This window comes from Mesocricetus auratus, unplaced genomic scaffold (genome assembly GCF_017639785.1).
Source record: "Mesocricetus auratus isolate SY011 unplaced genomic scaffold, BCM_Maur_2.0 Super-Scaffold_4256, whole genome shotgun sequence".
In the NCBI taxonomy this organism is placed as follows: Eukaryota; Metazoa; Chordata; class Mammalia; order Rodentia; family Cricetidae; genus Mesocricetus; species Mesocricetus auratus.
Genome location: NW_024429182.1, coordinates 75999923 through 76025117, shown reverse-complemented (window position 1 = coordinate 76025117; position 25195 = coordinate 75999923). Strand labels below are relative to the sequence as shown.

The 25195-nt window shown below is 42.6% G+C and overlaps 1 protein-coding gene across 11 annotated transcripts in view; it reads left to right on the top strand.

Moving 5' to 3' along the window:
• Tnrc6a (trinucleotide repeat containing adaptor 6A) overlaps positions 1-25195 on the top strand; it is a 164795-nt gene that overhangs the window by 136626 nt on the left and 2974 nt on the right. For 8 of the 11 annotated variants that reach the window (XM_040754992.1, XM_040755027.1, XM_040754980.1 and 5 more), the window contains 19 exons: positions 444-3026; positions 4225-4401; positions 5389-5564; positions 6673-6705; positions 8033-8113; positions 8561-8612; positions 13684-13826; positions 14195-14341; positions 14496-14633; positions 15244-15372; positions 15842-15922; positions 16202-16409; positions 18429-18560; positions 19694-19852; positions 20319-20459; positions 21787-21894; positions 23076-23297; positions 24399-24469; positions 24987-25126. In XM_040754992.1, coding sequence (XP_040610926.1) covers positions 444-3026; positions 4225-4401; positions 5389-5564; positions 6673-6705; positions 8033-8113; positions 8561-8612; positions 13684-13826; positions 14195-14341; positions 14496-14633; positions 15244-15372; positions 15842-15922; positions 16202-16409; positions 18429-18560; positions 19694-19852; positions 20319-20459; positions 21787-21894; positions 23076-23297; positions 24399-24469; positions 24987-25126 — 4921 coding nt within the window. The remainder of the gene's footprint in view (positions 1-443; positions 3027-4224; positions 4402-5388; positions 5565-6672; positions 6706-8032; positions 8114-8560; positions 8613-13683; positions 13827-14194; positions 14342-14495; positions 14634-15243; positions 15373-15841; positions 15923-16201; positions 16410-18428; positions 18561-19693; positions 19853-20318; positions 20460-21786; positions 21895-23075; positions 23298-24398; positions 24470-24986; positions 25127-25195) is intronic. The other 3 variants (XM_040755018.1, XM_040755003.1, XM_040754989.1) reach the window with 2 other exon arrangements.

Genomic DNA, 25195 nt, shown 5'->3' with positions numbered 1-25195 from the left:
ACACCCAAAGGTGTTGTGTAGAAAGCTATTTTAGGAAACTGGATCATTATGGGCTCCTTACTCCCTAGTCCATTTTCTCCTAAGTCAAGTCTCTGAACCTGGATTACTGTAATTCATCACTACTGCCCAGTCTTCCTTACTCCAAAATTCTTGATTTATTGGGTTTTTACCAATGTATACATTTAGCAGTTATTCCTATGGGGCTTTCTGTTCCTCTCAGTGCTGTAGGATGTTGAACAAAGCACATAATTCTGCCTGTGAAATTACTGACCATGGAGAGTTGGTGGCTGGAAGATAACCAGTGCCTCAACCATACTGTGGAGCATCTTGCTAATGTTGAGGAGCTACATGTATTTGTAATGGATCCTCACTTTTCTCAGCCTACATAGTATTTTGAAAATGCTTAACGCTTTATAAATAGTTGTATTTCTCCTTTATTCTAGATATAAATCATAATACTTCAGGATCCCATTATGAAAATTGCCAGCGGGGACCTGTGTCTTCTACAAGTGACTGTAGCACAAGCTGTAAGAATGCTGTAAAGGACTTGTTGGAAAAAGAAGCATGGCCCTCAGTCCCTGGCAGTGATCCTGAGTTGGCTTCAGAATGTATGGATGCTGATTCTGCCTCCAGTTCTGAGTCGGAGAGAAACATCACTGTCATGGCTTCAGGGAACACAGGTGGTGAAAAAGATGGCCTTCGGAATAGCACTGGACTCGGTTCTCAAAGCAAGTTTGTGGTTGGTAGCAGCAGCAATAATGTAGGCCACGGAAGTAGTACTGGGCCATGGGGCTTCCCCCATGGAGCCATAATAAGCACATGTCAGGTCTCTGTGGATGCTCCTGAAAGCAAATCAGAAAGTAATAACAATAGAATGAATGCTTGGGGCACTGTAAGTTCTTCATCAAATGGAGGGTTAAATCCAAGCACTTTGAATTCAGCTAGCAACCATGGTGCCTGGCCAGTATTAGAAAACAATGGACTTGCCCTAAAAGGGCCTGTAGGGAGTGGGAGTTCTGGCATCAATATTCAGTGTAGTACCATAGGCCAGATGCCTAACAATCAGAGTATCAACTCTAAAGTCAGTGGCTCTTCTACCCATGGTACCTGGGGCAGCCTTCAGGACACTTGCGAGCCTGAAGTAAGTGGTACACAGAAGGTTTCGTTCAGTGGTCAACCTCAGAATATCACCACTGAAACAACTGGACCAAATAACACTACTAACTTTATGACCTCTAGTTTACCAAACTCCGGTTCAGTACAGAATAATGAACTGCCTACTAGTAATCCAGGGGCCTGGCGTGTGAGCACAATGAATCATCCTCAGATACAGGCTCCGTCAGTTATGAATGGCACTTCCCTTTCTCACCTAAGCAATGGAGAGTCAAAAACTGGAGGCTCCTACGGTACTACATGGGGTGCCTATGGTTCTAATTACTCTGGCGACAAATGTGTAGGACCTAATGGCCAAGCCAATGGTGACACTGTGAATGCAACTCTAATGCAGCCTGGCATAAATGGGCCTATGGGCACTAACTTTCAAGTTAACACAAATAAAGGGGGAGGTGTATGGGAGCCTGGGACAACGAATTCCCAGAGTTCACCTTGGGGAAGTGGAAATGGTGCGAATTCTGGAGGAAGTCGAAGAGGATGGGGAAGTCCTGCACAGAACACTGGCCCTAGTCTACCCAGTGTTGAGTGGAACAAACTGCCTAGCAATCAGCATTCCAATGACAGTGTAAATGGCAATGGTAAGAAGTTTACAAATGGATGGAAATCTACTGAGGAAGAGGATCAGGGTTCTGCCACATCTCAGACAAATGAGCAAAACAGTGTGTGGGCCAAAACAGGAGGCACAGTGGAGAGTGATGGTAGTACAGAGAGCACTGGACGCCTTGAAGAAAAAGTAACTGGGGAAAGTCAGAGTAGAGATAGAAGAAAAATTGATCAGCACACATTACTCCAAAGCATTGTAAACAGAACTGACTTAGATCCACGTGTCCTATCCAACTCTGGTTGGGGACAGACTCCTATTAAGCAGAATACTGCCTGGGATACAGAGACATCACCAAGAGGGGAAAGAAAGACTGACAATGGGACAGAGGCCTGGGGAAGCTCTGCAACACAGACTTTTAACTCAGGGGCATGTGTAGATAAGACTAGCCCTAATAGTAATGATACCTCATCTGTATCAGGGTGGGGTGATCCCAAACCTACTCTAAGGTGGGGAGATTCCAAAGGCTCAAACTGCCAGGGGGGGTGGGAAGATGATTCTGCTGCTACAGGAACGATTAAGAGCAATCAGTGGGGGAATTGCAAAGAAGAGAAGTCTGCATGGAATGATTCGCAAAAGAACAAACAAGGGTGGGGTGATGGACAAAAGGCAAACCAAGGTTGGTCCATTTCTGCCAGTGATAACTGGGGAGAAACTTCCAGGAGTAACCATTGGGGTGAGACTAACAAGAAATCCAGCTCAGGAGGTAGTGACAGTGACAGGTCCATTTCTGGTTGGAACGAACTTGGTAAAACTAGTTCTTTTACTTGGGGAAATAATATAAATCCAAATAATTCATCAGGATGGGATGAATCTTCTAAACCTAATTCTTCCCAGGGATGGGGAGACCCTCCAAAGTGTAATCAGTCTCTAGGTTGGGGAGATTCATCAAAACCAGTTAGTTCTCCAGATTGGAACAAGCAACAAGACATTGTTGGATCATGGGGAATCCCACCAGCTACCGGCAAGCCTCCTGGTACAGGCTGGCTAGGAGGACCTATTCCAGCTCCAACAAAGGAGGAAGAACCCACAGGCTGGGAGGAGCCATCCCCAGAATCTATACGACGAAAAATGGAGATTGACGATGGAACTTCAGCTTGGGGAGATCCGAGCAAATACAACTACAAAAATGTGAACATGTGGAATAAAAACATCCCAGATGGCAGCAGCCGCTCAGACCAGCAAGCACAGATGCATCGGTTGCTGCCGTCTGCAAACGCTGTCTCAAGCAAGGAGGCAAGCAGTGGCTCTGGTAAGCGTTCATCTTTGGAGTCCAGTGGTACTCTGGAAGCAAGCTTTGTGTTGACACACTGTCATAGGAGCTGTGCTCAAAGGCATCAACTCTGTCTTCGTCAGTGTTGCTGTGAATCTTAGTACTCTGCTGGGAATATAGAAGGGGCTACGTGGCAATGTTACGTGCTTCTCTCTGTTATTCTAAGTCAAGGCTTAACTGTTTGGTTTTATTATTGAAATACAGTGAAGCCAAGTGTCTGAGTACAGTACTGTAGATATTTGGTATGTGACTTTAGAGTAATTTTCTAAATTAGAAGTTCACATCTACTCAAATAACAGTGGATATAGTGTGTGCACCTAAAACAGTGCACTGTATCTTTCTAGTATATTCTTACTTTTCCTCTCCTATACTGAGCAAATTCTTTTCCTTGTAAATTGATATGGCAACATTTTCTCCAAATGTGACAGGCTTATATTTCCTTTGTTAATGGGAGTTTTGTTGAGTAATGTTTCATTGGACAGTGAAGTGGTGATGTTTTGATGAATTCTTTTGGTACTTAGTTGTGCTTTGTTTTTAAATATGAGTTTAGTCTGTTGATTTATGTTTAACTTTTAGGGCAGACATCTTTGTTTTCATTCTTTAAACAATTTTTTTGTGGCTTTTCAGGGGCGGGGTGTGGGAGGGGTTAGACAACCTCAATGTAATAGTGTAGACCTTTTTTTTTCTGTGTACTTTTAAATGAACATTATCCAGTATGTATAAAGTAGGTTTCTTGTCTGTTGGTAGTCGTATAGTAGGTTGTTCTTCTTTACAGTTCTGTGGGAAGGGTGTCATTTCAGTAACGTGTGCCTAGTAGAACACTTTACGCTATACCTGCTCAGTTCATGGGCTTCCGTTCAGAAGAACCTGGCATTTTTAAGTACTAACTTCATCCTCAAAGGAAGATGATTTGCATAGTAGTTAAAATATTCAAAAGAATCTGCCCTAGCATCAGAAAGTAGTTTTGAAAGAGGTTAAAACGTTATACAGTTAAATTATATTAGTGCAGAATAATTTATGGTCTTTACATAAAATATGCCTCATGGTTGTCACAGAGTCATTATTCAGTATATGAATGTAAAGTTCTTCATCTGGTTTATCAAGTACTTCCTTGTTCTTTATTTGCTATGTTTCCTTATATCCATGCTGATGACTTCTTTTCCCACACTTCCTAAAGGCTGGGGTGAGCCCTGGGGGGAGCCTTCTACTCCAGCCACGACTGTGGATAATGGTACTTCAGCCTGGGGTAAGCCCATAGACAGTGGTCCCAGCTGGGGAGAACCCATTAGCGCGGCATCCAACACATCCACGTGGGGCTCCAGCTCTGTTGGTTCACAGTCATTAAGCAAATCTGGTGAGTCATCCTTGATCTTTAGTAGCCATTTTGTAGTGATGCTGATGATGAACTCATATCACTGCATTTAAAGAATAGGCTAGTGCTCCTAAATTGTCACTGATGTAGCTATATGGTATGGCATATTCTATATGAGGTTCAATACATTTTTCTTAAAACTACTAATGACTAACATGTCCTCCACCAAATCTAATTTCTTTCTCACCTCATTGGATTATTTAAAACGGACTTAGCAACTTTCATGCCATTTAACCTGAGAGACTAAATAGTATAACATGGGACAGATGTCCAGACCATCAAATCTTAAATGGGAAGGATCCTGAGATGCAGGTGAATGTTGTTTATTTACCATGTTGGGCTCAGAAAAGCTTATAGGAACCCCAAAGGCTCTGTGTGTGTGTGTGTGTGTGTGTGTGTGTGTGTTGATTAATTGCTTGCTACTGGTGGCTTCAGTACACTTTGACCAGCCTTGTAGAAACATCCAAAACTGATTCATTTGAGCCTCAGCTGTCCTCTCTGTCTATTGTGTCGTTTTAAAGTTCAAATGGGTACATGCAAGAAGCTGCCATTGCCTGTGTTTAGTAACCCTCTGATTAACCATGTGGTGGTGGCAGGCACACACCTTTAGTCCCAGCAGTCAAGGTATAGGTAGGCAGGTCTCTCAGTGAGTTCATGGCCAATCTGGTCTACAGAGCAAGTTCCAGGACAGGCTCCAAAGTTACCCAGAAAAGCCCTGTCTCAGAATGAAAAGAAAAGAAAGAAACCCTCTGATTTGTGAAAACATGGAAAGTTTCATTTGATATTTTAATTCTTTCCAGTGAACTTTCAGTACAGCATAGAACATACCTTTTCTATTACATTTATTTGAGAAGTAAAGGTGTGTTTTGTTTAGCTCCAATGTCTCTGTACTTTGCTGTATGTTTGACCTCTTGGAAGAATTGTTTCATTAAAGTCTGTTTGTCTTTGTATCACAAATCTACAAATCAGGGCCCAAATCTATGCAAGATGGCTGGTGTGGTGATGATATGCCATTGCCTGGAAGTCGTCCCACTGGCTGGGAAGAGGAGGAGGATGTAGAGATTGGAATGTGGAACAGTAACTCATCTCAAGAGCTTAACTCATCTTTAAATTGGCCACCATATACCAAGAAAATGTCATCAAAGGTAAACATTTCAAGAGCGTTGCTCTTGAAACTTTAATCTCAAAGGTAGTTTACCCACAGAAATTTAATCTATTCTGCCCATTTATGGCAGTCAGTACAGTCCAGGCAGCCCCCAACTTAGGAATAGCCTCTTGAATGGGCAGCTACCTAGAAAAACATAAGACCACAGGAACTTCCTTTCTCCCCACTGTTACAGCTCGGGATTTCTCTCCTCCTCAGCTCCACCAGTACTGCTTGGGGCAACCCCAGCCCAGGTCGTACCAGCAGTGGTGAGGATGAAGAGAAGGGCAAATCTCCATGTTGACTCTCCATTTCACTGCCAGTTCATGTCCATCTTCCATTTTACCTCCTCACTTGGATGGAGTCCCAGTCTTCCCCTTACCCAGAGTCATTCTCTATTCATGGATCATCATTGTTCCTTCCTCACCTCCAAGGTCCTATGATGAAAATCCCTAGGAAGGGGCTGAGTTGCAGATTGTGTTCCCATACCTGGCTTTACATGAGAAATGGATTGTATTTGTTCAAGACATAGTCTACTATATCCCAAGGTCTTCTGAAGTTTTGGAAATTGTACCACTTCACCAAATATGTTTAATGTAGGGCCAGGTTTAGGAACCACTGGGTCCTGGGAAGTAGTATTGGGGTTGGGGTTGAGGCATAATCTCTTGGGACATCTTTCAGAATAGTGCCCAGTCTCAGAAGTGACTCTAAAATATCCCCATCACCCTATTTGAGAATAATGATCTTTTGAGGACCTTGAGGGTCCCTGGCCTCCCTCAAGGCCAAAGTTATTCCCTTTTAATCCTGGGATTCAAAAGTCTAGGACCTGCCATTTTCATTTTATAGTTTTTCTCATTTGGCTGGATTTGCCTATTGATGCCTGGCCATGTAGCTTATGATGTGCTTTTACATGTTTTACATGAGTCATTTGATCCTCATAACCTTCTGAGATAGGATACTGAGGAGTAAGTTGAGACTGGAAAAGGTGGTGACTTGCCCAAAGTTTCGTAACTAGTGTCAAAGCAAGGACTTAAGTTTAGGTCTTGAGATTCAAAACCTTGTTCTTCCCACTGGACCATGCTGTTTTGTGACTTTGTCTTTCCTTACAGGGTCTGAGTGGCAAAAAAAGGAGAAGGGAAAGGGTGTGTAGCCTTTTTACTCTTTCTCCTTTGTCTCTACTAGTAAAAATCTTTAGAAAGCAACTGCAAACTCTTATTTAGCTTCTGCTGTGTGCCAGGTACTGTGCTTGGTGCTGGGGTTCCAATACACTGAAGAGCAGCCCTTTCAGGGGCTCCTACTATCTGGTGGGGCATCAGGCGAGCTTCATGGGCTATTGAGCTCCACACAAGTATGTGCTGGGATGTGGAAGTATGGAGCCAGTGAAATTTTGTAGAAAACAACTCCAGTGGCTTTTTAAAAACTTATTTAAAAAGAGCTATGCAATGTTTGTATGTAATACCAGTTGGAGTAGACGGAGTGCCAGTTGTAGGGATCTCAGGAGACTACTGCAACATCCCAGCCAGAAAGGAGAAACAGTTAGAAATGCATTTAAGAATGGAAGGGGCAGAGGTTGACAATTGTTCAAACCATGGGAGGTAGTGGAGGGGGAACAGGAACCAGAAATGCCTTCAGAATCTTTGGAAAGGGTTAGGTGCTTGCTTTAGAGATCTGCCTTTGTGGGGAGTTAAGAAGCTCTGCTGTTTCACAGTCAGAAGGAACAGGTAGTAGCAATGGGAAAGGGACATTAATACACAGAGAAGACCCTTTGGTCATCACATCAATGTGAGGCCTAGGTCTCTGTGGCTTCCAACTTCCCTCTGTGACTGCTGCGTTGTGGCCCCTTGGTTCTCAATGTAATATCTGTACTGCCCAGCCCACCAAAGCAACTTAGCTGCTGCTCACGATACTGTGTTCTTAGCAACACAAATTGAAATTTTTAAAGACATTATCATGTCTTGGAGGGCTTTGATTTTTTTTTTCAGTAGAATGCTCATATCATGATTAAATTATGGATTAAATTGTTTTATGATTAAATTATGGATTAAATTGTTTTAAGACTAACAGGAGAACCTACTTACTATTTTTTATTTGGTATAAGAATTCCAAAAATCCAAATGATCCATGGTTCATTTGTGAAGTGGGTGCACCCCATTAGTCTCCGTTACACAGAGACCCGTTTTTCTCTTCCCGGGTCAGTAAGGCCCTTTGCTTGTGTCTTTTCCTTCTGACTGCTTGCCTTTAGAGATTTCTCTATACACTGCAGCTATACCAGAGGACTGGAGCAAAGGAAGTTGAAAATCAAATGAGTTTATTTATTTAATGCTAACAACTCTGGTAAGAGTTGATTGAAGGAGAAAATATTGGCTAAAAATGAGAGTTGGGAATTGTCTTGAGGTTTATTTGTCCATCACTGTGTTCAGATAATTAGAGATGGCCATGGCATCTTTTCTACTCTTTTATTTTACAAAGGCAATGATGAAAGGTGGAAACAAACAAGAAGACGCATGGATAAATCCATTTGTTAAACAGTTTTCAAATATCAGTTTTTCGGTGAGTATGTTTTCTTAGCAGCCTCCACCCTCTGTAGTGGTGGTTTATAATTTATCCCAGTTTTATTATCTTTTTCTTAAAAATTAATCCTCATCAGTAAGTTTTTAACCAAACCTTATTTCTTAAATTTTATAATTTTCTGCACATTAAAAATATACTAAAACATAATTTAAAAAAAAGATATGGCTGGAGAGGCAGTTTCATGGTTAAGAGCATTTGCTCCTCTTCAGAGCGCCAGGGTTCTGTTCCTATCACCCGTTGGGGGTGGTTTACAACTGCTTTTACTCTAGCTCCAGGGCATCTGAAACTCTATTCTGGCTTCTGCACACACGTGCCAAACACACATAATACAGTCAAATTTAAAAGAGATGATGAAACACAGGAAAGTTCTTCACTTTTTGTTTTCCTTGGTAAAGTCTGCTAACACATTGCTTTTTCCTACTTCAGAGAGACTCACCAGAAGAAAATGTACAGAGCAATAAGATGGATCTTTCTGGAGGTAAGAGAAAAATTAAATCATTTTGAGTTGGTGTTTATCACTAGTAACTAAGCCTAGCTGAGTTATGATTTTGTTCAAAGAGCCCTCACCCAGTTGAAGAGAGCAGCCCTGGCTCTTACCACAGACTCCTTGTTGCTGCATAGTGTGAGCATGCTCGAGTATATGAGTTTTGATGTTCCTCTAAGGGGCATATCACCGCACATCTCAGGTAGTGCTAGTGTCTGTCAGTCTATGTTGTCTCAGTGTCCCATCAAGAGTGGGTTATTCAGGTGGAAGATTTAGTCCTCCAGATCAGAGGACTCTGCATAATACAGACTTGGATAGCCCGGCAGCAGTGGTGCACACCTTTAATCTCAGCACTCACACTCCGGAGGCAGAGTCAGGTGGATCTCTGTGAGTTCCAGGCTAGCCTGGTCTACAGAGTGATTTCTGGGACAGCCAGGGCTGTTACACAGAGAAACCCTGTCCTGAAAAAACAAACAAATAAATAAATGAAGTAACAGACAAAGTAAATGAAAGATTCATCCCAAACCATAGTCAGAAATATCAAGGTGTCCATGACTGTGCGAAGAAATGTAAGAGTGGTAGTTGAAGGAAGACAGGACTGGGGTAGTTGTGCTAATTAAGAGTCTGGGCATTTTTACTTCACTCTGAAATAGGGTTAAAGAAGGGTTTTTGTAAATGTGTATTATACTACTTTCATAAATAGCTATAATTTCCTGTTGCTTCTGTTCCTTTTCCCTCCCTACTGGTCCTTTTCCCAAGTAGTACCCCTCTGCTTCTCCCACCTCTCGCCCCCACCACATACACACAATGAGAAAGACGATGAAATGATTAGATTGATCCAGTGGAGAATAGGACTGGGCTCAGGAGAAATTGATAATTATTATCAACAGTTGGCTCTGGAAGGCACAGGAAATACTGTGATGAAATTTGAGTATGCCTTGCCCTTACAGGTTATTAGATGGTAGTGCAGTCAGAGAAGAAAGTACAGTAAAGTAGATAAGGAAAGATGAGTTTATCATTAACTAACAAGGAATTAGAGTAGCAGTGGGTTGCCTGTAAACAGCAGAGAGACTGGAATGGTGCCCAGTAGAGCACCCATGCCTTGTACAGAGATCTTGGCCTTGTAGCAGCAGGTGTGTTGTTGTGGTACCACCCCAGTGTGAGTGCGTGACTTCCTCTGTCAGGTAAAGAGGAAGGACCACTCATGAAAAGTGTTAAGCTAGAGACACCCTCCACTGCTATGCAGGGCCAGGTGGCAGCTGCTACCTTCTGATGAGGTGAGCCCTGCAGCCTGGGCTACAGGAGAAAGTGAAAGCATACCAGAACTGGGGCCAGCCTTTTCTTCTTGCGGGGTCTCTCCTGCACTCTTTACTCACATAGCTTTGCTGCCAGCTAGCAAAGAGAACAGTCATATAAAGGACAAAGATGCATTCATTCATCCCCTGCCACCCCCCATCCCCCTTGCCTTATAGAGAGAGCCAGCCCAAAATGTTGGCTATAGGGGGTGGATACGGAGAGGCAGTAAATGAAACAGTACCATTTACCCCAACCCTTTGACCCGTGAACTTCAGCATAGTGGTGAAATTGACTCCATTCTCATCTCGTACTCTTCACCCTACAGCTTGTGAGGAAGACAGGGTGTACAATCTGCAAGAGCTATTGTGTTACTGAGGAAATGACCCTCGAGCCGGGTTCTTGTCTAAAGACTAGAGTTAACTATGAATAACTTTTAAAATAAAGCAGAATAGGAAAGAGAAAGGAAATGATTGGCCCACACAAATGAACACACTTTTAATAACCAGTTGTAAACATGAGACACACTGCAGGTGGCTTCAGGTGGGACAAGAAGCATTTCAAATATTGAGATTTTGGATTTGAGAATATTTGTATAGACCACTAGTTGGACATCTATAATCCAAAATGTGTAATCTAAGCACACAGAAAGTTCCAGGTTTTCAGGCTGGGGCTGCTAAGCCTGTGCCTCATTTTTTCCTCCAGTTGGTCACAGTTCATTGTTTGCACTGATGGTTCCTTCTTGCATCTCTTATTCCTTTCTTACCCTTTCTTAACTGGAACCACAGTTGTCCTGGATTAACTAGTGAGGTTATTCAAACCTATATCCCAGAGGTTTTCATCCTCAATAGTACTGCCTGTTTTTACTATTGTATGGCCCTTTATTAAGCAGAGAAGTATCAAGAGAATTCCCTGGGTTCCAGAATATAGCAACTGCCGTCATTCAGTGTCAGAACATCATCTCCCACTCCATATGCCAACCTGTTTGCTCCAGCCCACAGACTGGTTCTGTGCCTGCCTGCCTGCTTGCTTATGCTTATATCATTGGGGGCACAGACTCTTCAGGTGCCTGGCTTCATTATACATTTCACTGGAACCAGATTTGTCTCGTTGGAAGCCTTGCCCAGGACCAAGGTCTAAACAGCAGGGTTCCTGGAGCAGAAACAGGAGTTCTGGAGGTGGCCTGGGCATCACTGAGAACCACTACCTCAGACCTATGCTGTCCTGTGTATTGAACCCCACAGGTCATGTCCTGGAGAACAGAATTTATACTCAGAATCTTGTCTCCCAACTAGCATTATTGCTGAAATCTTCAATAGGCTATTCTACCCAGTTGGCTAATAACTTTCAGGTGGTGTCCTGTGTGTAAAAACAGGTAATTCTGTATCCTGAGCCTATTACCACACTTCTGTTGCTCTCAAGGAACTGATGGCCTGGTGCAGTTCTGTGAGGTATTCCATAATAGTGAAGAAGGCATTCTCTGAGACCTGATAGCAGGAAGAAGCTTTGTAGACAAAAACAGCTAATATCCAGAAGCTGTGTCTATCCCCATGAAGGCAAATCTGCCACCACCATGGCTTGCTGCAAGGCAGGAAAGTTATGATGTCATAGTTGTGGAACTTGCTGGGTATGCTACAAATGCACATGTAACTCACCAGATACTGTTACAGTGCTGTTTAGAGGTATATGAGGAACTGACCATGGAGTTTTACTGACCAACGATGGGCCCCCTTCAGTCATGCTTTAAACTTTTCACTGAACTAGGAACATCTTCTGGCAAAGCCCCAGTGCTGATTGGCAAAAGAAATGGATAAATAGGTCTAGATATGCTTTCATGGAGCAGTCAAAAACAGTGAATTTAGAATGAAAGGACATATCAGTAGCTGGCCATTACTAACAGTGCTGTAACAATAGAGGTTTGATAGCAAGACAAAGAGTCCAAGGTCTTAAGTGAGAATAGGTACTGGTATCTCTCATTTTGGGAGAGAACTGAGGAGGGGTGTTGCTTGGGATTATTGATAATTGGGGTGGTTTTTCAGGTACCACAAGGTAGACTATTCAGATACCTGGTGTATGTTAAGAAATTAATGGCATTTTAAAAGGTTCCTGCTTAAAGAAATTTTTCCTTTTGTTAAAAACTTTTTCGCTTGCCTGGAATTAGGATATTTTGATGATGATAGACATCTCAGATAGAGCATTTGCAGAGAATCACTGGGTGAGTTTCTTGGACTGAGAAAGTGTGTAGAACTCTAAGAGACGAAATCTTTGTTGAGAGATACGGTAGGCCACTGAGGTAGATATACTAAGTAGTGTTCAGAATTTGGGCCTTTTGTATTTGGAGGGTCACTTGAATGGATGTGGTGACATTGAAACCTTGGGAGTGACTGAATGTTAGAGACACAATCAAGTATTCTCCACAGTGAGTACTGATAAATCCAGATGTACACCCAAGGTAAAAGAGTTGGTGGGCTTACTGGTGGAGAGAATTAATGCCAGTCTGGCCAGTGAAATTATTAAGATAAAGCACTGTTGGGTTCTCCAGGGTTGGTTGAACTAGATAGGTAATTGGAGGTTGGCAGTGTCCAGCAAAGATGAGAGAGGTCATACGTGTGGCAGAGCAATCAGAATGAGGAGATGGTGAGCAGAGAATATCTCATTTGTTTTTTTGTTTTGAGACAAAGTCTCACTATGTAGCTCTGGCTGTCCTGGAACTCAACTCTGTATACCAGGCTGGCCTCAAACTCAAAGGTCCACCTGCCTCTGTCTCCAGAGTGATGCTATTAAAGGTGTGTACCACTATGCCTAGCCAAACGATATCTGATATCTTATAGAGGGGAAGACATTTTCCTTTCTGTTCTCTAGCTTCTCCAGCTGCTTGATAGGGGCAATAATAACAAGCTACAAACATTTAATTAGCATAACTGAAAATTTAAAGCGACATTTGACATGTAATGAGCATTTAATAGATGGTGGTTTATCAAAGTGGGTGGGTTTTTTGTTATCTTGTTACTTGCTAATGGAAATTAATTCTATTATAGAATCAAGTAGATTAGGGGTGGGAAATGCTCAGTTGGTAAAGTTCCTGTTTCACAAACATGAGGACTTAGTGTTCATTCCTCAGAAATAACAAAAAGTACCAGGCAAACTGGCATGTGCCTATATTCCCACAGCTGGAGAGGTAGACACAGGAGGATTCTTGGAGCTGCCTGGCTAGCTGAGGCCAAAGAAAAACCCTGTCTCAGAAAATGGACATGTCCCCGAGAGTGACCACATATACATAAAATGTTAAGTAGTTAAGAGATGATGTAAGATGTCTTAGATTACATAAGAAGTCTTTAAAATGAGATTGTTAACTGCTTTCTGCTTACCAGTTTCTTTTCAAGTTAATTGGTTCATAAGATAGTACTGTTTGTTTAAAATAGTTACATGTAAGGTGCAAAATTTATACAATAGAAATGTAGTGGGTTGTGTTGTTGGTTGTTTGTTTTGTTTTCCAAGACAGGGTTTCTCTGTGGCTTTGGAGGCTGTCCTGGAACTAACTATTGTAGACCAGGCTGGTCTCGAACTCACAGAGATCTGCCTGCCTCTGCCTCCCGAGTGCTGGGATTAAAGACGTACGCCACCACCGCCCAGCCAGAAATGTAGTTTTTATGTGTTTGTCGAAGCAGGAATTGTTTCATTTTGAAAGTGAGCATTTTGCTTTCTTTGTAAATTTTTCTCAATGAAATAAATTGTTCTCTTCCTACTGATAATAGTGTCTTGCATTTATTAGGAATGTTACAAGACAAGCGAATGGAGATAGATAAACATAGCCTAAATATTGGTGATTACAATCGAACGGTCGGGAAAGGTCCTGGTTCTCGGCCTCAGATTTCCAAAGAGTCTTCCATGGAGCGCAATCCTTATTTTGATAAGGTACAATCTTTCTTTTTTAATCTCTAAGACTAATCAACCCTTAATAGCATAGTATCTAGGAAAAATGTCTGTAATATAAAAAGTATAATCAAGTGCCTTTCCTACTAATGGGCTTTTAGTTTACTGTTTCGTTTATATCTCAGTTTTGCATAGAGGTTATGTGTATATTTTCTTCTTAGTCCCATGAAATATGTGTTTAGCTCTGTTTATGTGCTCTAGAATTAACACTAATCTGATCTCTTCTGTTTTCTACCTGTTTCCTGTTGGTGCTGGAATGTCATGTGACTTCTCCTCTGTTCCTGCAATGATTTCTCCTTTCTACTTGTTTGCTTGGCTGGTGTTACACATCTTTCTGTCTGTCCAATCAGGATGGCATTGTAGCAGATGAATCCCAAAACATGCAGTTTATGTCCAGTCAAAGCATGAAGCTTCCCCCTTCAAATAGTGCACTACCTAACCAGGCCCTTGGCTCCATAGCAGGGCTGGGTACGCAAAACTTGAATTCTGTTAGACAGGTAAGTCCAGATGTGCATTGTAGGCTTTCTCTTTAATGATCTGTCTTAGTAGTAATGTCTCACTTGTTTGTAGTTACTGTGTTTAAACAGTAGTATCATGGCAGTGAGTGTCTTTCCCTTAAGAATCACTTTTATTTTATTGGTTGTTTTCTAGAATGGCAATCCTAGTATGTTTGGTGTTGGAAACACAGCAGCACAACCCCGGGGCATGCAGCAGCCTCCAGCACAACCTCTCAGTTCATCTCAGCCTAATCTCCGTGCTCAAGTGCCTCCTCCATTACTCTCCCCTCAGGTAAGCAAGCTCCTGCTCTTCTCCACTTTCCTGGGGGTAAACCTTGAATAAGTTTTTGTTTGGGTTCTAGAGCGATGGCTGCTCTTCCAGAGGACCCAGTTTGATTCTCAACCTACATGGCAACTCCCAACTGTGTGTAACTCTGTTCCTGGGGAATCTGATGCCCTCTTCTGGCCTCTTTGGGCATCAGGGATGCATATGATTTACTGAATATATGCAGGCAAAACGTTTATACAAATAAATATTTATGGTTGAGATGACCAGTAGGCATCATAATAATTATTGACATCTTGAGATACTGTAAATGCTGATTACCTATTGTTGCAAAACTATGGGAGAAGGATAAAGAATGGTTATTTAAAGCATCTTTAGGAGAACAACAGCAAAGTCAAATAGTATGGTTAGCATTTATCTTTGTCGTTTTGACCTACTCTAAAAGGGAGTATATGTGAACTGATTCTTAGTAAGGAATACACACTTTGAATGCCTGTGACATCTCATGGAACAGCCCACTACTTCCAACTGCCCAATTGATAATTAAATTGCATAGTATGCTTAGCTAGTCTGGAATATTACAGCAACATTATTAACTTACCATTGTGATTCTAAGGTTCCAGTTTCATTGCTGAAGTATGCACCAAACAACGGTGGCCTGAACCCGCTCTTTGGCCCTCAACAGGTAGCCATGCTGAACCAGCTATCCCAACTAAACCAGCTTTCTCAGATCTCCCAGTTACAGGTAGGTATTTATTAATTGCTTGGTATGCAGTGGGGGTTCTACAGCAGGCACTGCAGTAAACAGAGGCATTGCATGGCCTGTCTGGAAAGATGAAGAGTGGGCCTACATGAAGTTTAAGATGTTTTTAGGGGAGATCCAGGAAAGGAATATAGGAAGGGAAGCATGACTGGGGGAGGGGGGGATTCCTGTTAAAATGAAATCTGGGGTTTGAGGGTGTTTCATTGATAAGAGTTTAACAGATGTAAACCCATGTTTTATCCACAGCATTGCAAAAGTTAGATTAAACTAAAGACAGGGTTTTTTGCATAATTTCTAGAAACTAGATTAATATTCTAAGGAAGAGGTTTTACTGCATGAGTCAGGACTTGGGTATGTAGTATAGTTCTATAGGTCCACTGACCATAGTCTTCCGTAAGCATTCTAATTTGTGACAGCAAAACAGTGACAACCCTTTTCCATATTCTTTCAGCGATTGTTAGCTCAGCAGCAGAGGGTGCAGCAGAGTCAGAGAAGTGTGCCTTCTGCTAACCGACAGCAGCAAGACCAGCAGGTAAAAAAAAAAACCCTCTCCACTGGTTAATGAAAGATTTATATTAAAATTGAATGAAGTATGGGCTGGAGAGATCGCTCAGCCATTAAAGGCTATGCTCACAACCAAAAACATAAAATTGAATGAATGTAGTATGCTTTTTAGTCTTGCGGTTTGTCCAGAAGTCATAGTAACTATAGAACTTTGATTGGTGTCCTTCCTCCTGAGAAGGAAATGAAGAGTGTGTACCTATTAAAGACACACCCTCACAATTTTCCTCCATTGTTTTGCTGTTTGAAGGGTCGACCTCTTAGTGTACAGCAGCAGATGATGCAACAGTCTCGTCAACTTGATCCAAGCCTGCTGGTGAAGCAGCAGACTCCGCCTTCTCAGCAGCCACTTCATCAGCCAGCCATGAAGTCCTTCCTTGATAACGTCATGCCCCACACTACACCCGAGCTGCAGAAAGGGCCATCGCCAGTAAATGCTTTCAGCAACTTTCCTATAGGTGAGTTCCTGCTTGGCCACTACACACGTGCACCTCCACTGCCTTGGCAGCTCTGGTCTTCTGCACAGCGCTGGCCTTAGGACACTACTTATTGCAGAGTGAATGTGCTTTCTCCTGTGCCCGTCTGCCTGCTCTCAACAACCACCATATTTCAGAAAGCTGTACACCTACCAAGAGAGGGGTAGATAAAGGACACACTTGTTTGCAGATTTAGGCTGTGGGATGTGCAGAGGCAGAAAGGCTGACGATGGTGTTATTGGGAAGAAAAGTAGTGAGCAGGTGCTATTTGTGGAAAATACTGGGACTAGGCCTCATTAGGTTTGCACTTGGGTTAAGAAAATGGATATGAGGAAGAATTGTGTCTTGTTTTCCCCCTCTATATCACCAGGCTCTTTAAACTCAGCAAAGAAATTCAAGGTTTCCATGTTTTCTCTTTCCCAGGTTCCTTGGTTAAGCATACCTCATTCATCTTTTTTTTATTTTTTTTTTATTTTTTTATTTTTTTTGGTTTTTCGAGACAGGGTTTCTCTGTGGCTTTGGAGGCTGTCCTGGAACTCGCTTGGTAGTCCAGGCTGGTCTCGAACTCACAGAGATCCGCCTGCCTCTGCCTCCCGAGTGCTGGGATTAAAGGCGTGCGCCACCAATGCCCGGCTCATCTTTTTTTTAAATCTCTTCCCCCACCTGAACAATAGTTTCATGTAAATGAGCCATGTGGTTATTACCTCAGCTCTGTTGAAGATCCTAGTTCTTCTAGTGTATTATGGGCTGTAGAGAGCAGTTGGAGTATGTGTTGGTCTGGTCCTGCTAGTAATTGTCTCTGACTGGGGGGTTTCTATTTTTTTTTTCTTTTGATGTTACATATTGACTCTCTCCTAGGGCATGAGTCCTTGGTATTGTTAGCAGAAACAGTTCCCATGTCAGTTCCCAATGTGGTGAAATGCTCCAGGAGGCACTGAGGATGAAGAGAAGTGATTGCACTTGACAGATAGGGAGCTGTAGAGAGGAAGCTGCAATGCCGGGTGCCCTCTCCAGATGGCCTCTCCATTCTGCTTCATCTACATAGACACTCCATGATAGCTGTGAGCAAAATTTGGCCCAGTGTCCAGTTTCAGAGTTTTATCAGAACAGAACTATGTTATTTCCTTAACATATTGTCTGTGGCTTCTTTTGCATAATGGTATAGGGAAGACCATGTAGCCCATATATTCTCCAAGCTACCTTTTGAAACTTTATGCAGAATATTTGCAAATTCTTGGCCTAATTGATAGGTCTAAACAAAAATTGTATTGTTTTCTGCAAAAATGGAACTGGGAATGATTTAAAAGATTTTATAGTACAAGCCTAATGCCAGTATGTTTAAGCTTTTGTTTCATGACAAATATTTGAAGTCATTCTAGTGCTGATAGTGCCTGGATTGTGCTTTTAAAAGCACTGTCTTGTTATCATTTTCTGACAGCATTATATAAAACAATCATTTGTCCTTAGTCCAAGAGAATATCTGATGACATGCTTGATCAGCAAGACTCAAATAAATGTGCCTTCTGATATGGGAGTCTTTCTCTCAGGTGTTGGAGTTAGGAGCTGTTACTTTTAAATAACATTTTGGCTAGTCGCCATCTGGAAATTAATCAACTTGAAATCAAGAAATGTCAGTTGAGGGTAATCATACATAGTACATGGCACTCTGGGAAAATGACTAAACTTGGGGTAGAATTACAAACTATATGGCCCCCTTAAAACCTTTTTCTCCTATTCTGTGGGGTTTTTAAATGACCAAGCTTGTGTGGAAGACTAGTTTTCCACTGTAACAGCAGTAGCCCTTCTGGTTTGAAAGCATAGTACTGTGGAGCACTAGAGTACCTACCGAGCCAGGCACCTGTGATCTGACTACATATCTGCCTTTGTTGAGGGATATTAGGCAGCATTGAAAACAGTAGCTGTATATGATTTTTAGAAAGTAGAAATTTGGTAATAGAAGGAAAACACCCTGTTTTGTAAGATTTAAATTTTATTTTCAAGGCTTGAACTCAAACTTGAATGTAAATATGGATATGAACAGTATTAAAGAGCCACAGTCAAGACTAAGGAAGTGGACTACGGTGGACAGCATTTCTGTGAACACATCTTTGGATCAAAACTCCAGCAAACATGGTATCAATTATAGTCTTTGATTTCTCTTGGGGAAAAAAAATGTGGGGTGGGTATGGAGGTAAGATTGCTTATTGCTTGAGTGTGTTTAACACCAGGTTGGACAACCAGAGTTCAGATCTAAGCCACATGGTTAGGAAGAGAGCCAACTCCACCAACTTGTCCTCTGACCTTCACATACACTCTATATAAACATGATGTATACACACACAGAGACACATACACATAAAATAAAGTAAACAATAAACCCAAATAACTCTAAATTTTGGCCTTTGTCATCTTTGTGCATATATTTGAAAGGCAAGTTAATCTTAGACCTTTTCCTTATTGCAAAAATGTGCTTTGGATGAGCCAAAACAAACCTTTTATTTTTAATTTTTTTGTAAAAATGGCCAGGCATTGTGACACACACGTATAATCTCCGAACTTGAGGTGAAGCTGGAAAGCTCAGTTCAAGGGCATTCTGAACTGTGTAATGGCCTTAAGGTGACCGGCCTCCTCCGCATATGAGCCCTTGTCTGGCAAAGCCATACAACCAAGCATAGCCTCAAAAATGCAGCTTTATCTTCTTATTTAAGAGACTTTCAAGTAGAAAGCAAATTGACTTTGTACTGTGTTACAGACAACACAGAAGAGCACCTGAAGGTGCATGACACAGATACATATTTTTAAACATCCCAGGTTCTCTCTTTGATATTTTTGTCTGTTATTTGAGAATGTCCTGTAATGTGTTTTTATGATAGTCATCCTCCCCGTCTCCATCTCCCTACCCACCCAACTTCACATTCATTCTCCCCCACCTCTAATGCCTCTGTGTGTGTGTATGAGAGAGAGAGAGAGAGAGAGAGAGAGAGAGAGAGAGAGAGAGAGAGAGAGAGAGAGAATCAAGCAAGAGAGAAAAGTAGCAAGAAGAAAAATTCTAGAGCCACTGTGGTTTTTTTCCCACCCACTCTTGTGTCAAAACCCCAGCATGCTGTCTGTCACAGAGTAGTCCTTTTGTCGTGCGTCTTCACATAATAAACTGGACAGTTTGGCACCTACATCCCTAATGAGAAGCTTTTCTACATTTGAGAAACTTAAGAAGTGACTGTGATAATATAGCTTGCTTATATTCACCATCATATTTTTCTTTGTAGGTGCTATTTCAAGTGGTTTTAGGCTGGAAGAATCTCCATTTGTTCCCTATGACTTTATGAATAGCAGTACTTCACCAGCCAGTCCTCCAGGTTCAATAGGAGATGGCTGGCCACGTGCCAAATCGCCTAATGGCTCTAGCAGTGTTAACTGGCCACCAGGTAAGGTACTCATAGCCTATCCGTGTTATCTGGCCTCACTTAACTGTGATCAGAAGTTCAGATGTGGTGCAGTGAAAAGGCGAGCATGAAGTTGGATCATTGTCTGTCTGCTCCAGTTCCTTTGCTTCAAGTAATAATCATGGGATAAGTTCACTGGCCTGTGTGGGAGTCATAAGAACTCCTTCCTAGTCAGTGGTTGCTCTGTGACCATGTCAAAGGATTCACTTGGCATTGAAGCTCACTGGAAGTGCATCTCTGGCCTACCAGAGTTGCTGCAATGCTGGAAAGATAGAAACTTAGAGAAAATTTTTCAGTTGTATAAATAAGCAAGTTTATATAGGGGCGTATAATCCCGTTACCACCCTGACCTTTTAGAAGGTGTTGTCACACAGGATTTAGGAATGAATGTTTGGGTATTTAGTTTGAATTTTAAAGCCATGTACTAATTTTGAATTTTCATTTGCAGAATTTCGCCCTGGTGAACCATGGAAAGGTTATCCAAACATTGACCCTGAAACTGACCCTTACGTCACTCCTGGCAGTGTCATAAACAGTCTTTCAATTAATACTGTGCGGGAAGTTGATCACCTCAGGGACAGGAACAGTGGTATGTACAGGCATGAGTTGGTGTGAGAATATTGTGCAACAGCATGGGATGAGACCATCTCACCGTGGCTGGTGCGACTCTAAGCAGGGTTCCTTCCATTCCTCACACCATGGGTATTGAGACATAAAAAATGCAATTAACTGTGACCACTTTTAAGATGATGAGGATTTGTGGTTTGAGTAAGTGAACACCAAGGAATGCAAGCATTTACTTTCTGACAATGCTGTCAGCAACTGCCAGACGTACAGTTAATTTATACTTAACAACGTTGATATGCTTTCCACAAAAGAAAAAGTCTGAGTTTTCAAGGCTTCAAACAGTAGAACTCAAGTATTTATAAAGGACTGTCAGGTGAAATTACCCTGTACCTATCACAGGGCTGTTTTCACCTTAGGCATATGTGAATATTTTGTCCATTATTTTGCACTAGGAGAAAATTTAATGAAATAAGTTAATGAAGCACTAAAGTAATTGAAAACATAATATATTCTCCTTTCTATTCCTTTTAGTAATTTACAAAGAAAACAAAAAAGCCAGCAGTTTATACTAATATGTAGTTTATTAAGGTAGCGGGTGTTTGCCACATCATAGTGCTAAATGAAGAATCCTATCATTCTGAAATGGCAGACTCTACCAAACAGCTGTGTAGAGGTAGTGAGAGCCAATTCAGCAGAAGATAGCAAGGTACAAGGCTGGGCTTAAAGGGAGTTACAGAAGAATTGGTTGCCTATAGAAACTGCTTCTTTGTGGGTAGAATGTTCTAAAAGTAGAGAGGAAAGATTAAATTTGGTATTAAAGGAAGAGTCACCACTAAAAGTATAGGATCGGTGTATCTAAATGGTGTGTGGAATGGCCTCTGGGAGGTTGATCAGGGAACTCTAGTGACCAGGTGATGGTCAGGTCCAGAGCTAAATTAGAGGAAGAGGCTTTGTTGAACATGGGAAGAAAGACTACAGAGCCCAGACATGGAAAAGGTGAAGGCCTGGCTCTTAGGTAATGTGTGACAGAGTGCTTTGGTGGCCTGGCTTTCCAGTAGAAAATCATTGCCTTTCAGAGTCAGGGGCTAGGAGCAGCAAGAACAGCCTCTTCACAGTGCCAGTGCTGGAAGGAAAGCCTGGGTCTCCTAGCCGCTGCTCTGTTCTTGGGAAGCAAGAAGGAAATGCCTATTGTGAGCCAGGACAGAAACAATCAGCAGGAAGGAAGCTTCTGTCTTGGGCCCCATCTTTAATCCAAGTCTTCTTGACTTCTGTCTGGGGGCATGCTGTGACCCTGCCGCTTCCCAGACACCATGCTCTGCTCTGGTAGCTAACTGGACTCTCTTCTGCAGGGTCATCCTCATCCTTGAACACCACGCTGCCTTCAACTAGTGCCTGGTCATCCATTCGTGCCTCCAACTACAATGTTCCCCTCAGCAGTACAGCACAAAGCACTTCAGGTGGGCTCGTTCTCTCAGGAACAGCTAGCTACATTGTTGCTTGTCTTCTGTTGTCTTAGGTAGTTAGGGAGTGTTTATGTTACAAACATCATTTCTCCCCTTTTAAGTTTGCTGTTCAGCATTCATGTGAAACAGTCTACATCTACCCCACAGCTCTGTCATCTGAGTCACCTCAGCCCTGTGGTAAAGTACTACTGAAAGCCATCTGCATTTATTTATTTCATTTTCAGTCCTTCACAGGCTGGCAGTTGTGCAAAATGCAGGAAACGGGAATTTATAGGCACTGCCAGAATGAGTGTGTCCTGGAGAGTTAGGCTCTGCAGTGAGCTAGATGGCTGTGGCCCTGGGTTTTCAGTTGCATCTGCTGCTGCTCAGGTAAACTGTGCTGTGGCCATGCTTCTTGTAGCCACACTTGGAGGAGCCTTGGCCTAATGACCATGCACTTTATAATAACTCGGGTCTGAGTGTTCAACAGCTTTTGAAGTGTTTCCCATTCCTTTCTCTCCTTATCTTTTCAGTTTTGTTGGGTTTTTAATTTTGTTTTGTTTTGTTTTGTTTTGTTTTTTGACATGGTTAACTCTGTGTCCCGTCACTGCTCTGAGCCAGCAAGAATGGGGCAAGAATTGATCGCCCCTCCTCATTCTGTTTTAAACTAGAAAGGGCCTACATTTGCATCCTATCTGTGCAAATCATTTACCTTTCTGATGTTGTCAGGATAGGACACTAAGAGCCTAGCACTCTGCAAGCAGCCAGCGAGTATTTACTATACCACCTCCCTGAATTGGGGTAACTGTTATAGCTTTTCTCTCATGAGTAAATGATGAGCTTAAAATGTATCTGCTGACCTTGTGTCTCTTTCTTAAGTAGCCCTGTCGGCCTAGGAGCTCACAGGTGTGGACTTTTTTATAGTCTATGTTGTAATCTCAGAGAGTAGTTCTGTACTTGCACAGTCTCAAGACAGTAACAGATAAGGGTCCTGAGGGAGAAGTCGCTGCCTTTGGGCTTTTTGTTTTTTTCCTTTAGGTCTTTAGTTGCATTTAGGGTTTTTGATATTTTCCATCTGTTTTACTCACTTTTCATGGAACAGTGGCTGTTATTGTGTAAATTTTCTCTTTTTCTAACATTATCCTATCCTTCTTCAATTTTTCTTATTTTTTTTTCCCCCTTTCTTCTTTGAATAGCCAGAAATAGTGATTCCAAATTGACGTGGTCTCCTGGTTCAGTTACAAACACCTCTCTGGCTCATGAGCTGTGGAAAGTCCCTTTGCCACCTAAAAACATCACTGCTCCGTCCCGCCCACCTCCAGGGCTGACTGGTCAGAAGCCACCCTTGTCTACGTGGGATAATTCTCCCCTTCGTGTAGGTGGAGGATGGGGAAATTCTGATGCCAGATATACCCCAGGTAGGACACAGTGTCTGTGGTGCTTAATTATGAGCTGTTTGCTCAGTGCTGACTGGTGCCAGCTATCCAAGTTAACATGGAAAGATAAAATGAGCTTGAACAGGATTCCTGGTTAGGAGTCTTGACTGGTTTCCTTAAGAATGTTTACTCAGACTTGTATGGTGGTACATGTATGAAATCTTAGCCCCAGGGGAGTGAGGACAGGAACATTAAGTATGAAGAAGTTGGTATCATCTGTATCTGGAGATCCTGTCTAAATAAATAAGAAGGCTTACCTAAGGATACTTCTGTCAATAGTAATGTTAGTGAGGTGGTGATCTCTTTTCAGAAGTTCCTTGGGAAAGCATTGTAAGAGTCTGCTGGTTTCCTACCGTGACAGGCTTGCAGAACAAGGTTACATATAGAACATGAGGCTGGAGGCGATGTATGGAGGACAGCCCAGCTGAGCCTTGGAGAGTGGCTTATTTGGGTCATGGCTTGGCCTATTCCAAGAATGACCGATCATGAAGTTTACTGTTTAAGCAGTCATTTGTGAGTGGAAGGGGGTGCCATTGATCCTTAAGCTCAAGCAAACATTGGTTGCATTATCCCAGGAAAACTACAGTGGCATAGTTGTGAAATACCTGTAAATAGACTTGGGGGACAGGTGATTCTTGATTGTGTTTAAAAGTTCCTTTGTAGAAGGAAAGTGATTGCCGTGGGGCCATGCAGGAAGGCTAGGTGGGGACTAAAATGGTACCACAGACAAAATCAAAGGATGTCTGGGTGATGCTAAAGGGTTCACATCTTAGGGTATGTGCAGGGAGGCTTCCCTGAGGCCTGCCCCTAGGAGCAACATTTCAAAGAAAAGATGAGATGCCAAAGAAGTGAGACGTTGTGGTTTGTCTGCCTCCCAAAGAGAGCCACCTAGAGTAGGGGTCAGTGCCTGGTCCAGACTGGAGTGAGTAGACGTCCCACACCTGTTTGTTAGACTAAGGGAAAGTATGCAAAGGAGATGGGAGTCCTGATGACTGGAATTAACTGTCATTTGATTGGACTGTGCTTGTCTTAGTCATTCAAGTCATAGTAATAGAATGTGGACTGTTCTTTTTCTTTGTTTAGGTTCCAGCTGGGGAGAGAGCAGCTCAGGGAGAATAACGAATTGGCTTGTTTTGAAAAACCTCACACCTCAGGTAAGGAGGTGCCTCCTCCTTCGTGTCCATGGTGGGCAAGGGAGCATGGAACACTTTGCTGTTCCAAGACAGGGCCTGTCAGTGGTCATCAAGGCTGGGCAGAGGATGATACTCAGTGCTTTGGGGCTGATCCCATGGTTCTCGTGCTGTTATATTTAGGGGAGCCACAAAAATGCAGATGCCTCCATCTCACCCAATGCTGACTTGGGTAGTGCTGGCCTGGGGTTTGCAGGCGTGTTTGTGGGATTGTGCTGCACCTCCGAAAACCTTGGCTTGCCCTTTTATATCTGAGCATTTTCTTAGCTCTCAGGCTGCTCCCTACAGAGCAGTGCCTTCAGGTCCTGTTCTGGAGCAGGGGAAGAAAAGACATGAAACCATACTGCGTGTGTTGGCTTGTCACATAGCTTGAGGCTCAGTGAATATAAGAAAGGGATACTGGACCTGGCATGGAAAGGACCAGCGGTACCTCCCAATGGCCCTTAAAATGGAGTCCCTAACCTCAACCTTCTCTGTCTAGATTGATGGCTCAACTCTGCGCACCCTGTGCATGCAGCATGGCCCACTGATTACATTCCATCTGAACCTCCAACATGGAAATGCTCTGGTCCGTTACAGTTCAAAAGAAGAGGTAGTGAAGGCACAAAAGTCTCTGCACATGTAAGTTGCCCAAGACTCCTTTGGGGAGGTCTGGGGGAGCTGTGAGTAGAAGCCCAGCCCCAGGACCCC